The sequence below is a fragment of the Pogona vitticeps genome, chromosome 1, assembly GCF_051106095.1.
Source record: "Pogona vitticeps strain Pit_001003342236 chromosome 1, PviZW2.1, whole genome shotgun sequence".
NCBI classification, from domain to species: Eukaryota; Metazoa; Chordata; class Lepidosauria; order Squamata; family Agamidae; genus Pogona; species Pogona vitticeps.
Genome location: NC_135783.1, coordinates 182,342,408 through 182,353,946, shown reverse-complemented (window position 1 = coordinate 182,353,946; position 11,539 = coordinate 182,342,408). Strand labels below are relative to the sequence as shown.

General features: G+C 41.6%; 1 protein-coding gene across 3 annotated transcripts in view; it reads left to right on the top strand.

Annotated features, from left to right (window-relative positions):
- Positions 1-11,539, top strand: part of NBEAL1 (neurobeachin like 1) — a 129,080-nt gene that overhangs the window by 36,563 nt on the left and 80,978 nt on the right. For all 3 annotated transcript variants that reach the window (XR_013538261.1, XM_020810339.3, XM_020810337.3), the window contains exons 4-7: positions 2,195-2,356; positions 3,282-3,363; positions 5,054-5,181; positions 7,038-7,120. Coding sequence is in view for 2 of the 3 variants with exons in the window: in XM_020810339.3 (XP_020665998.3) it covers positions 2,195-2,356; positions 3,282-3,363; positions 5,054-5,181; positions 7,038-7,120 (455 nt within the window). In the remaining variant the exon portion in view is untranslated. The remainder of the gene's footprint in view (positions 1-2,194; positions 2,357-3,281; positions 3,364-5,053; positions 5,182-7,037; positions 7,121-11,539) is intronic.

The window sequence follows — 11,539 nt, the reverse complement described above, 5'->3', positions numbered from 1 at the left end:
CTGGCTTTCTGTTTGAAAGACTAGATGTTTGGGGCCACTTCTGCTGGAACCACCTGTTGACACCCAGTAATTAAATCTTTCAACTGTTATTCCTCATTTGTCTTCTAGCCCTTCTGCTTTGCATATAGGATTACAGCTGGTTAGTTCTGTTTGGAGAAGGACTGGGGAAAACAAAAGAGCTAGGTTATGCTGGAGCGCCAGCAGTTTTCTCCTGATCATATTTGTTGTTAGTCAAATTCAAGGCAAAAGCAGAGGCGGCAAAAAAAAAAAAACCCTGTGAGTCATTTTTGAGGCAAGTTTCCATTAATATGTCTCCAAAATGCAACAGCTCGGTTTTGTTTTGTTGTGATCAAAGAAATTGCCTATAGCTGTTATTTAGCAGGTCGACAAGGTGTCTGGTTCTGAAAAACAGGTCGTATTTTTTTTCTTCTCTGTTTGCAGTCACAAGATCTTGAAAGAATATAAGGAAGGGATAGATTGAGATTTTGAAAACACCCAATGCAGTCAATATGAGACTCCCACCCCCTTAAAAGAGGTGCTTACCCTGTCCCTTTTTCTTTCTTATGTTGTTGCTTCCAAAAGGGAGCATGGAATTAAAATCTCCCACAAAGGGTAATAGTACACAGGATTATTAGGATCCAGGTGGCTGTTCACTTAGCCAATTAAGTAAAAGTGGGGAAGAGAAGAGGTATAGCAGTTTGCAAGCCTGGCATAAGCACACTGTTTCCTTGGGCTGCTGATAGATGCATGCGCCCTTTTGTGGAAAAGGGTCTGGCGTCTGGCATTTTAATTTCCATAATGTCAGGGAGTGATCATCCATTCGGGTCACTCTGGGAAATCTAAATGGCGATTTGGGAACCCAGCCATACAGGTCTGGCTTTCCTTAGCTGAAATTGAGAGCCTGGTAGTTTCCGTATTTATTGCATGCTTCAGAGAACTGCAGCCCAGTGAGAATGAATTTCTTTTTCCTTTATCCTCCCTTTAACGCAGCCCCAACAGGAGAAGGACTGGATAGGGTGCTTTCTGGCATTTAAAGGAGGGTGGCTTGTTTTAGCCTCTTAAATATCCAGAGCTTCAGTCTTTGAGATTTCTAAGTAACGTAGGGAACCACATGTTGAAATGGTGCAGCTTTGCGGATAGACTTCTGATCCCTGATTTTAAATACAAAAACCCTTTCCATGGATACTAAGTGTCTGCCCTAGAGTTAATAGATCCCCTGCAGTTTAGGATCTGAAATGTTTGGGTGGTGGCAGAATGGGGGTAGAGGTAGGCTAGAGGTGCTTAGATGAGACAGACAACATCACTTGAATAGGCAAAGGAGGGGCTCAGCTGTGCCTGAGGTTGCAGGGAGAAACCTGATGATGAAGAAAAGCAAAACAAAGCCATCAAGCCAGGAAAAGCAGCACACACTTCTGTCCTCTCAGCCTGATAGTCCACTTGTTCTTCTGGAGCCCTTGAGAATCAACGTTTATTTATTTTGGTCTTGGAGGCACATGGCGTCACATGAGCCTTCCTCCTCTGTTGTTTATATTGTCATAGGCCAGACCCACCATCCTGTTTCTTCAGTGGGAACTAGGCCACAACTAAATTGCTGAGGAAAATGTGGTCACATGATATACATTCTTGGTCTTCTCAAGTTCAGACTGTAGTCAGCCACTCAAGTGACTGCTTTAACTCTCTTTTCTTTGAGTCCTTCTGACATACAGGAGCTGTAAAAGTATTGGGCACACACTAGCTTAGATGCAGCAATTTTAAGGCTGTGAGATAATTATGTGCATCTTTAAATCCTCATTGTTGGTACTCATAGGATTTTAAAACAATTTTAATGTATATTGTAACCACTGATGCTTTCTTACAATATATTATATCATCTGTGAACCATCTTTCTGGTATCGAGTGGGTCGGACTGTACCTGTTTATCATCTCCTCACTGCCATATCATAGTTGTAGATGGTTCCACAGGGAAGTAATATATATTTTATCATTCAGTGAGGTCTTTGAGTAGCTAACTTAAAGAATCAGGCTGAAGTGTCAGCCTTGGGTAGTTTGTTGGCCCTATGACAGTTTATTGAACCTTTAGCAAATGTTTGCTTTTTCAAAAAAATGTTGTATGTAGTGGAGCAACTGATATATAAACATTGATAATTACTGGTTTTTTTAACCTCTTCTAACAAGTTTCTGTGTTTATTTTTAGGGTGGATGATGTTCCTCCTGGAATATCACTGCTTCCTGATAACATTCTTCAGGTCTTGCGGCTTCAACTGCTCCATTGTGTCCAGAAATTGTCAGAAGGGTTAGAAGAACCACAACAGGCCCTGTCACTTCTCCTCGTCAAATTTTTCATTATCCTTTGCAGGTATTTTATTTTAATTGGTTGCCTTTTCAGAGGCAGGCTGGGAATCTTGAAGACTGCGTGGGAGAGCTACCAACACATTTCCCCTCCTTCAAATAAACTAACTTCTGCTTTTCCAATTCCTGATTCTCTTACTTAATCCCTATATCCACACTGCCTGCATCCTCACTTTATAACTACTACTTCTCTTTCCCCTCATCACATCCTCTCTGTTCTCATAGTGACAGTGTAAGGTCGATCTGGAGTATCAGAGCTGGCTCTGCCTCGACTTATGAACGGGCAGACCATCTGATGTGAAATACGTGACTGTTTTGTACTTCTGACCTTAATCAGATCAAATTCCTTTCCAGATGTCTCACTTAGGATGTTAAGTTGATCCTTTCAAAGTTTTACAATGTAAACAAGTGTTGCTTTTGTGAACAATTTTGAAGCTGGGTGGTGGTAAAAGGCAGGATATGGTTCATGTTATATAATATAGTTTTCTATTTCATTGTGGCTTGTGCATGTTTCTGATTTAAAGGTACACAGCTGCTTAATGGCTGGAATCATGTTGCAAAGGTGTAACTTGATGTTATACTTGTGGTCGTTACAACGGTGCCAAGGCAGAAGGGCTATCCATGAAGCACTTCTGCCAGGCCATTGCACAATTAGTCAGGACAGTAACTGCACAACCAGTGCTGCAATCAAGTAGCTTAATCTTCTTTGCCTGGGCATAGCACCCAGCAAAGGTATTCCTGCATAACTTTACTTTATATCACAACAAAATGGATTCTGGCAGTTGTGAGATTATTAAATGTTTTAACTGTGGGCAAGATGTGTTTGAAAATCTCTGTACACATTCCCTCATAACATTTTTTTTCTGGTGAATCTTAATTCATACCGGCTGCTGGCAACTGTCTCATGTCTTGTAATTTTATTTGTCTTGCAGAAATTTGGCTAATGTGGAAGAGATTGGAACATGCTCCTATATTAATCACGTCATTACAATGACTACACTTTATATTCAGCAGGCAAGTACCTCTGTACCAGAGGTCTCTTAAAAACACCGTCTTGATGAGTGTATGAGACACAGCTGGTTTCTTGTATTTTCCTGAGTGGAAAAATATGTTCCCCTCATTTCTGATCACTTCCTATCTCCACTATTACTTTTAGGAAGTGTGTAAAGTCACATATTTTCAGTCTGGTCTTTCAAATTGTTTTGCTGTTTCCTGATATTGGGGGCCATTTAATTCTTACATTGTTCATTTGTGGTCTTTGTTAGCTGTCTTAATTAGACATGGGTATTTGTATTCGTATCCCTGGGGATACGAATACAAATAGCGGCAACACTGATGCCACAGAGGCCCATTCCCTCTCCCTAAAACTGGCTGATCCACTTATCAGTTGCTGCCCAGAGCTGGGATCCTTTGTTGTTGTGCTAATCGCAGAAGGGGCTCGGCTGACTCTTCCCCACCTCCCCATTCAACTGACCACTCAGTTGAGCATGGAGGGTCCCCATCCTGCCTCCTCGACGGAGTGGTTGGCTGCACAGGGAGGCAGGGAAGACTCCTTCCGCAGTTGGCACAACAATGACAATGAAGGACCCCAGTTCTGCACAGTAAGTAGACCAGCTGGTTCTGAAGGGAGGGAATGGGCCTCTGTGGCACCTGTAGTGTTACTATTTGCATTTGTATCACTGGGTATATGAATACAAATAACCCATGTCTAGTACTCCTTTACTAGAGAGTCAGGAAAAATGTAGTAAGTAAATGATAAGTAGGTCAGTATGATTATTCCCATGTTATTATTGGGAATTTGGAATGTAGACATTGCTTTCCCTTAGACTTCTGGTCTGCTGTCATGACATAGCAGAGCTCTATACCTGAAACTTTTGGTTTACAATTTCTCAGTATCTTCATGCCCAAATCCGTCACATAAATTTTTACCTGAAATTCAGTGCTAACTGATCTACAGATATAAACAAGCTGGAATGAATGAATGAATGGATGAATGAATGAATGAATGAATGAATGAATGAATGAATGAATGAATGAATGAATGAATGAACAAACAAATGGAAGCAGTAATTCATTTGGGGAGTTAACTCTTTTTGCTAGCCTCTGGTTAAATATTTCAAATTGCCTTTGCAAAAGGAAATTCATGAACTGCTTTTTAAACTCTCCTTAGCCATTTCTGAACTTTACAAAGGTTTTGTTGTAGAAACTCTGGGGGGAAAAATAAACAAGGGAAGATACGCTGTGTTTGCCCCAGACGCATAGTCTGTTGCAGAAAAGTCTGCACTAAATTTCAGACAATTTTTTTGGAATTAGGCCCATTCCAAGTCAGTTCATAAGTCCAATACTGTCTGTTGCTGAAAGAAAGACCGAGTGATAGGCACAGAGGTAGCTCATGCATGTGACAATTCTTTGATCACTCAATTTGTATCCTTCACTTAGTTAAGGAAAAAGCTTGGCCTTGTATTTTTTTTTTAGGGAGCTCAAGAGAAATCTAATGAAACCTGGGCTTCAACTATACATTTCAGGCAGGGTTTAAAGCAGGATGAAGGACTATTCAGGTTGTGGGTCTAATCCGTGGGGGCCTGCATCCAGATCATGGAAGATTCTGGATGATTTCCTCTCCTTTCCAGGGCTGCATTTTGCATTGTGAATTTTGTGTGGTTGGAAGCATTCTGGCTAACGATCATTTTCTCTCTCTCTTTAGTTAAAGAGTAAAACAAAAGAGAAAGAAGTGGCAGATCAAACATCTATAGAAGAGTTTGTGAGACATGCGCTGGCCTTTTGTGAGAGTCTCTATGATCCATATCGAAACTGGAGACAAAGAATTGCTGGGTAGGGGGGAATTTCATGCTAATCTTTTACTGTTATTGAGTCCAGTTTCTTCAAAATACAGTTTTGAAGACCAGTGTTTGTTAACGCAGTTGGTCTCTCACGAGGTACGGGTGTCACGATTTCAGCCTCAATTCAACCTTCCCCACACCTCTCATCTCCCCCTCCCCCTGCTTTTGTCTCTCACCTAGTGAAGACACCTGAGGGTCTTGAAAGCTTGCTGACAATTTTATAAATGTTTAGTTGGTCATAGTAAAGTGAACAAGCTTTATTGCTTAAAGCCATAGGTCATCAGAGTTCACCAGCAACAATATGAAACAGATATGGCACTGATACAGCATATTTACACTTAAATATAATCATGGCTATATGGAAGTATGAAGTAACACCATCTCCCTCCTTCCTGAAGAATTCTGATTCTTGTACGCGTCTGTTTTGCTGCCGAAGCGAATTTTGCTATTTGATAGGTCGTAGTTGCATCCCTGCTGAAAAGCAGCTTGCATAGCTGAGCCAAGGGGTGGGGTTGGGGCCCTACCACACAAAGACCTAAGAATACCAGCAAGAAATTGACTTCAGAGGTAGTTGTAAGTAGGGCAACTGAATGAAGGCTTGGAGTACCATCTTGGAACACCCTGGGAAGTTGTGGGAGGCGGCGTGTAGTGTTGTAGGAGAAAAGAACAATGGACAAAATGTTCTTGTATAAAATGATACTTTTTCCTAAAATAATTAGAGGAAAATTTGAGGGTTGTTTTATACACAGAAGGAGGTAGTCGCACGCACACTTGGGCACCTCTTGCTGCCGCCGCATCACGGCTTGTCCCCTCTGGTGGCTGAGGCAGCAGCAGGAGATGGAGGCGAAGGAGCATTCACACCCACTCTGGCGCCTCTTGCTGCTGCCTCCCCTGCCTGTCTGATCACCACCTCCACTGGGACTGACGGCTCAGCTCACATCGCCACCTTGTCCCCTCCAGTGGTGGAGGCAGACAAGCACTTGTGCCTGCTTGGGCGCCTCTTCCTGCCACTGCCACCTGATCACCTCCTCCAGCTATTGTCTCCTTAGGACAGGGGACAAGGCCCCGACCTGAGCTGGAGGTGAGCCCTGGCCGTCACACTGGAGGAGGTGATCAGAGGAGGCAGCAGCAGCAGCAGAAGATGGAGGTGGAGGAGCATTTGCCCATTAACTGCTCCTCCGCCTCCATCAAGGGTCAAAATTAGGGGGTTGTTTTATACATTGGGGGGGTCGTATACACAGAAAAATATGGTACCTCTGTTCGTCTTCTGTTTACATGAGCCACCACTAGGTTGAAGAGCCTTCTATGAGTAGAAGAACAGTACTAGATTTTGAGAAGGGTTGTGGATGGGTGGGAAAACTCATTTAGATTTTATTGCCATAATTTTCCTACTGCTGTGAGAATCATATTGGACTTATGACTGAGTGCATAGTTGTCTTAAGATCCTGGCTTGTTCTCAAGCTGCATTCATGGGCGGAAGCTTGTTATATGTCAGCTTATTAAGCAAACACATGATTGCCTGAACATGGACACTGTATATATATGTGCGTACTGTACATATTGTATACATGTAGAGATTTTAATGTTTATGTTTACAAATTCCACCTTGCTTAAATTGACAACATGTTTGCAGTTAAAACCACATTTTAAAAAAGTTGATTCCTCCCCTTTCCTATTCAGAAGTGTGCCAACAAAGATGCCTGAGACAATATCTTGGTGGCATTTAAAAACATATTGTCAAAGTTAAATGAAATAAATATGTCACTAAATATGAATGAATCCGTGTTACAGGAAATAAGTATGATATTTTTATGTTTTTCTTTTGTAAAAAAAAATATATATTTCTAGGCGAATTCTGAGCACTGTTGAGAAGAGCAGACAAAAGTACAAGCCAGCTTTACTCACAGTGGAGTTTGTCCCCTTCTTTTACCGTGAGTAACATTGTGTTTTAGTCCTCTAATATTATTAGCAAAAGCAACAATGTGAGACTGATGAGTTTTGTTTGGCTTAAGCTTTTGTGGGCTGTAGCCCACTTCTTCACATGGTACATCTAGGAAACGTTATGCCAAAAAAGCGCTGTTTGTTGGTTTTGCTGCAACAGACTAATGGTTTTCTCCTTGATAATACTAGAAGCACCGACTTGAAAGTAAAAGCCTTTAAAGGAATTATAATCTTGTTCCACTTCCAGTATCAAGGTGCTAAGCACTGAAGAGTTGCTGAAGGTCGTTTAAAAGCATTGAGCCGCCACTGCTGTTAAAGACTTGCCAGCATCTCAGTACATTTTATCTCAAAACTGACTTTCATTCGGCGGTTGATTCCCCACCATCAGCACCATTTAATAATATAACAACATTTATTGTATTTTTCCGTGTATAAGACACAGACCCCACTTTTCTAATCCAAAATTAAGAAATCTAAGTGGGGATTAGCAAGTGTAGGGGGAAAAGGATCAAAGCACTGCAGGATCGCTTCGATCCATGCTTTCCCCTCCACTTGTTTTTGTTCTCTTCAGCTTACTTCTGTGTTATAAGACGACTCTCAATTTTTAGTCTAAAGATTTTAGACAAAAGTATAGTCTTATACACTGAAAAATACGGTATATGGAGAGTTAAATAGCTGAGTTGGGCTGAAACTGTTTCTAGTTCAAAGTACTTGAAGTTTTATAAGTGAAATGGAAACAGTCGTTGTCTGTCCACATAATTCACAGTGTGGGAATGCTATGAGGATAAAGTGGGAAATCCCCTGAATGCACCCCTGAACTGGGAGAAAAGGTGGAACCTAAATGTAATCTATTAAACATATGTACGCTGGGGAAATGTGATTGGGACTTGCTGTGGCTCTTGGCCTAATAGGGCCTGGTGTTTCATTGGGTTCTAATGTAGATTCCTCTCAGCTATTTATTTTTTATGCATACTTATGCAGAGAGTTAAACACCTGAATACAGTTTTTGTTTCAGTGGTCCGCTTGTTTTCAGACCTGGGCTTTGCTTGAAATATAGTGGTTTTATTTTAACAGAGCTGGCTTGTGTTGGGAGCTTCGGAGTTTCTCATGTGCTTAATTCCAAACAAAATAATCCTTTTTTGGATTTTGGCAGCAGCTGCTTTGTCTGTATAAGGCTATTGCTATGGCAGCAGCTTCCAGGTTAATGTTTATTGCGGAGAGAAATTCCTTAGGCCACTTGTCATGGTCTTATGTCAGGTATGGCATGAGCAAAAATACAGTATTATGGTTTTTCAGGAGAAAGTTTCAGGCCAGATGGCGAAGGAGCCAATAGGAGCTTACGTTTCACAGAAATAGCCTTGGGCTCTGTGGACATGTTAAAAACTGTGATTTAGTGATCGAAAGGGAAATCTTGGCAAGCCTTGGGTTATTTCTGTCTTACAGCATGGCTTCAAGGAGTAGTCTGGTATCTTAACTTCTGTTTTAGGCAACCTGTGACATTAGAACCCAGACAAGCAGTCTGGTTAGTCTTAAGTCTGGTATCTAGAAGCAGTAATAAAGCTGCCTTGTTTCCACTAATCACAGTTAAACATTATACTGCGCCACCGTATTTCTATGGATTTCTGGGAGCTGCAGTCCAAGAACACCTGGGTTCCCAAGGTTAGGAACCACAGTGGGCAGACTATTGATTTCCGTGTTATTTCATCCATAGAATTAGACAATGGGGCCTTTTAAAGTAACCTTCTTATTTCAATTATTTTTCACAGTTTCTGCAGTCCTACCTCTCAGTTCTGCCAACATTCTGAAAACTGAGGCATCACCTATTTGTGCCTTCTTTCCGGAGAGACAATGCATAATGGCAGTTATGGGATGGAAATTGGGATTTTTCTAGTCCCTACCATTGCCTTGAGGCTGTATTTTGGTTGTGGGGGAAAACCTGAAGCAGCACACAACTTCAGTGTGCAGTGGGGGCATGCTCTTCAGTGTTTTTGGATTGTTAGCCTCAGAATTCCAGGAGCTACAGCCCACGTACATGAATCTGCATAAGTCTAGATTTTAGAGTCAACCCCCGACTTACAAACGGCCCTAGTTACGAACATTTCAACTTACGAACCGCTCCGTTGGAAAAAATTGCCATCGACCTACGAATGAGGCTCCGTTCGCAAGTCGATGCCAACGGAGCGACTGGCACCTTCAGAGCTCTCAAAGGGCTTCCTCCGATGTCGGGGGAAAGCTGTTTGAGACCTCTGAAGCCAAAAAGGCAGGGAGAAAGGGCGGGAAATTGGAATTTATGTATCTGTGTTTTGTGTGTGTGTGTTTTTGCAGTCTCAGCGTGGAACTTGCTCTTTTTATTTTTATTTTGTTTTGTTTTTTGAAATGCTGGAATGGATTAATTCCATTCCCATGCATTTCAATGGGAAATGTTACTTTGACTTAAGAAATTTTCGATGTACGAACAACCTTCTGGAACGGATTAAGTTCGTAAGTCAAGGGTTGACTGTACTTCCTATAGAAGGGTTGCTTCCATCTGATGCTGCTGTGCTCCCACCATCAACTTCCTTTGGCATGATGCTTCCTGGGAGTCGTAGTTCTTCAAGAGGTGCCTAATAGTGTCTAATGAACACTAAGATTAAAATTGCTTTGTATCCACACCCAGAGAGTCTAGCCCCTGGTGATCAATCAGCTACCCTTGCTGTCATGAGAGAGAGAGAGAAACCCCTTACATCACAAAGTGATGGCTGAAATGGAATCTCCCATGCAAAGCAGTGATGTTCTGGTGACAGAACAACCCCCCTCAAAATGTAGACACATGGATGCATAGTTTTTGTACCTTAACATCCAGTTACCTGCCTTGGATTAAGCTATTTAAACAAAATGAGACTTCTATCTCCGAAATGCAGATGAATTGGATTACACTCATAAAGATAGTGTGTGTATGTATGTATGTATGTATGTATGTATGTATGTATGTATGTATGTATGTATGTATGTATGTATGTATGTATGTATGTATGTATGTATGTACGTATGTACGTATGTACGTATGTACGTATTTATTTATTTATTTATTTTATTTATTTATTTATTTATTTTATTTATTTAATATGCCGCCCACTCTACCCAAAGGTCTCTGGGCGGCTTACAACAATTAAAATTCAATACAATAAAATATAAAATGATTAAAATACAATTAAAATACAATTAAAATTGCCATCATCAAGACCCACAGTTAATGTTATTTGAATTAAAAGCCTTCTGGAACAGGAAGGTTTTGACCTGGCACCGAAATGTCATCAGTATCGGCGCCAGACGAATTTCAGTCGGGAGGGCACTCCATAGTCTGGGGGCAGCTGCCGAGAAGGCCCTTTGTCTACAAGCCATCCCTCTTACCTCCTTGAGGGATGGCTCTTTCAAAAGGGCCCCCTGGCTAGATTGTAACAGCCAGGTAGGCTCATATGGAAAGAGGTGGTCCTTCAAGTATCCTTCAAATATTGATGGATATGACTGCCCTGTGACTCTGCTCTTTATAGATGATGTTTTACTTCAGGCCTTCTGAGACACTAGTGATGTGCTGTGTTGAGTGAGGAGTAGCTAGCAGCGTTATACTGTAATGTTCACTTGGGATGGAAGTTAAGGGACAAAAAGGGTGCATTAATGGAATGCAGTGTTTTCTGGAAATATGCTTTGTCGCTTGGCAGAGTAGCAGTATATTTGTTGGAGCAAATCAGCTCCCTAAAATGGAGGAAGCATCCCTTTTGCAGCTGTGCCATTGTCAGGCTTACTGCCTTACAACTAGTGATGGACACTTACTATGGTTCGGCATGGTTTGGAGGATTGGGCCCACAGGTGTTGTGCATGCACCCCAGATTCCACACTCTGCTTCCTCTCGCAGTTGACCAGTCAGTAGAGGGGGGGGGCTGGGAAGCTCACTGTGGTGCTTATGATGGGGCACCTGCAGGAGAAGGCAGGGTGTGGAATCCGGGGCACCTGCGCAATACTTGCGGACCTGATCCACTGAGCAATGGTAAGTGCCCATCTCTTTATTTATTTATTTATTTATTTATTTATTTATTTTATTTCTATCCCGCCTATCTGATCATATTAGACCACTCTAGGCGGCTTACAGTAAAAAACAACAATATAATTTTAAAACTTTACAGCAGAAGCGTAAATGAAAATAAAGAACAGAATAAGAGAAAGATCTGCTTATAATGTCTCTTCACCCTCTTTGCTTCGTCAGTATGCTGACTGCAGCATACCCCACTTTCTGTAAAAAGGATTCCCCTCTGCTTGTAGACTGAAGTGGGCTTCCTCACGAAATCCTAGTCTACTTTTATTTTTCAGGAAGATGTCATTGCTCGTTCTTTCACCATAGTCTTTTCAAGGCATAGTTCAGCATTTCTGTGACA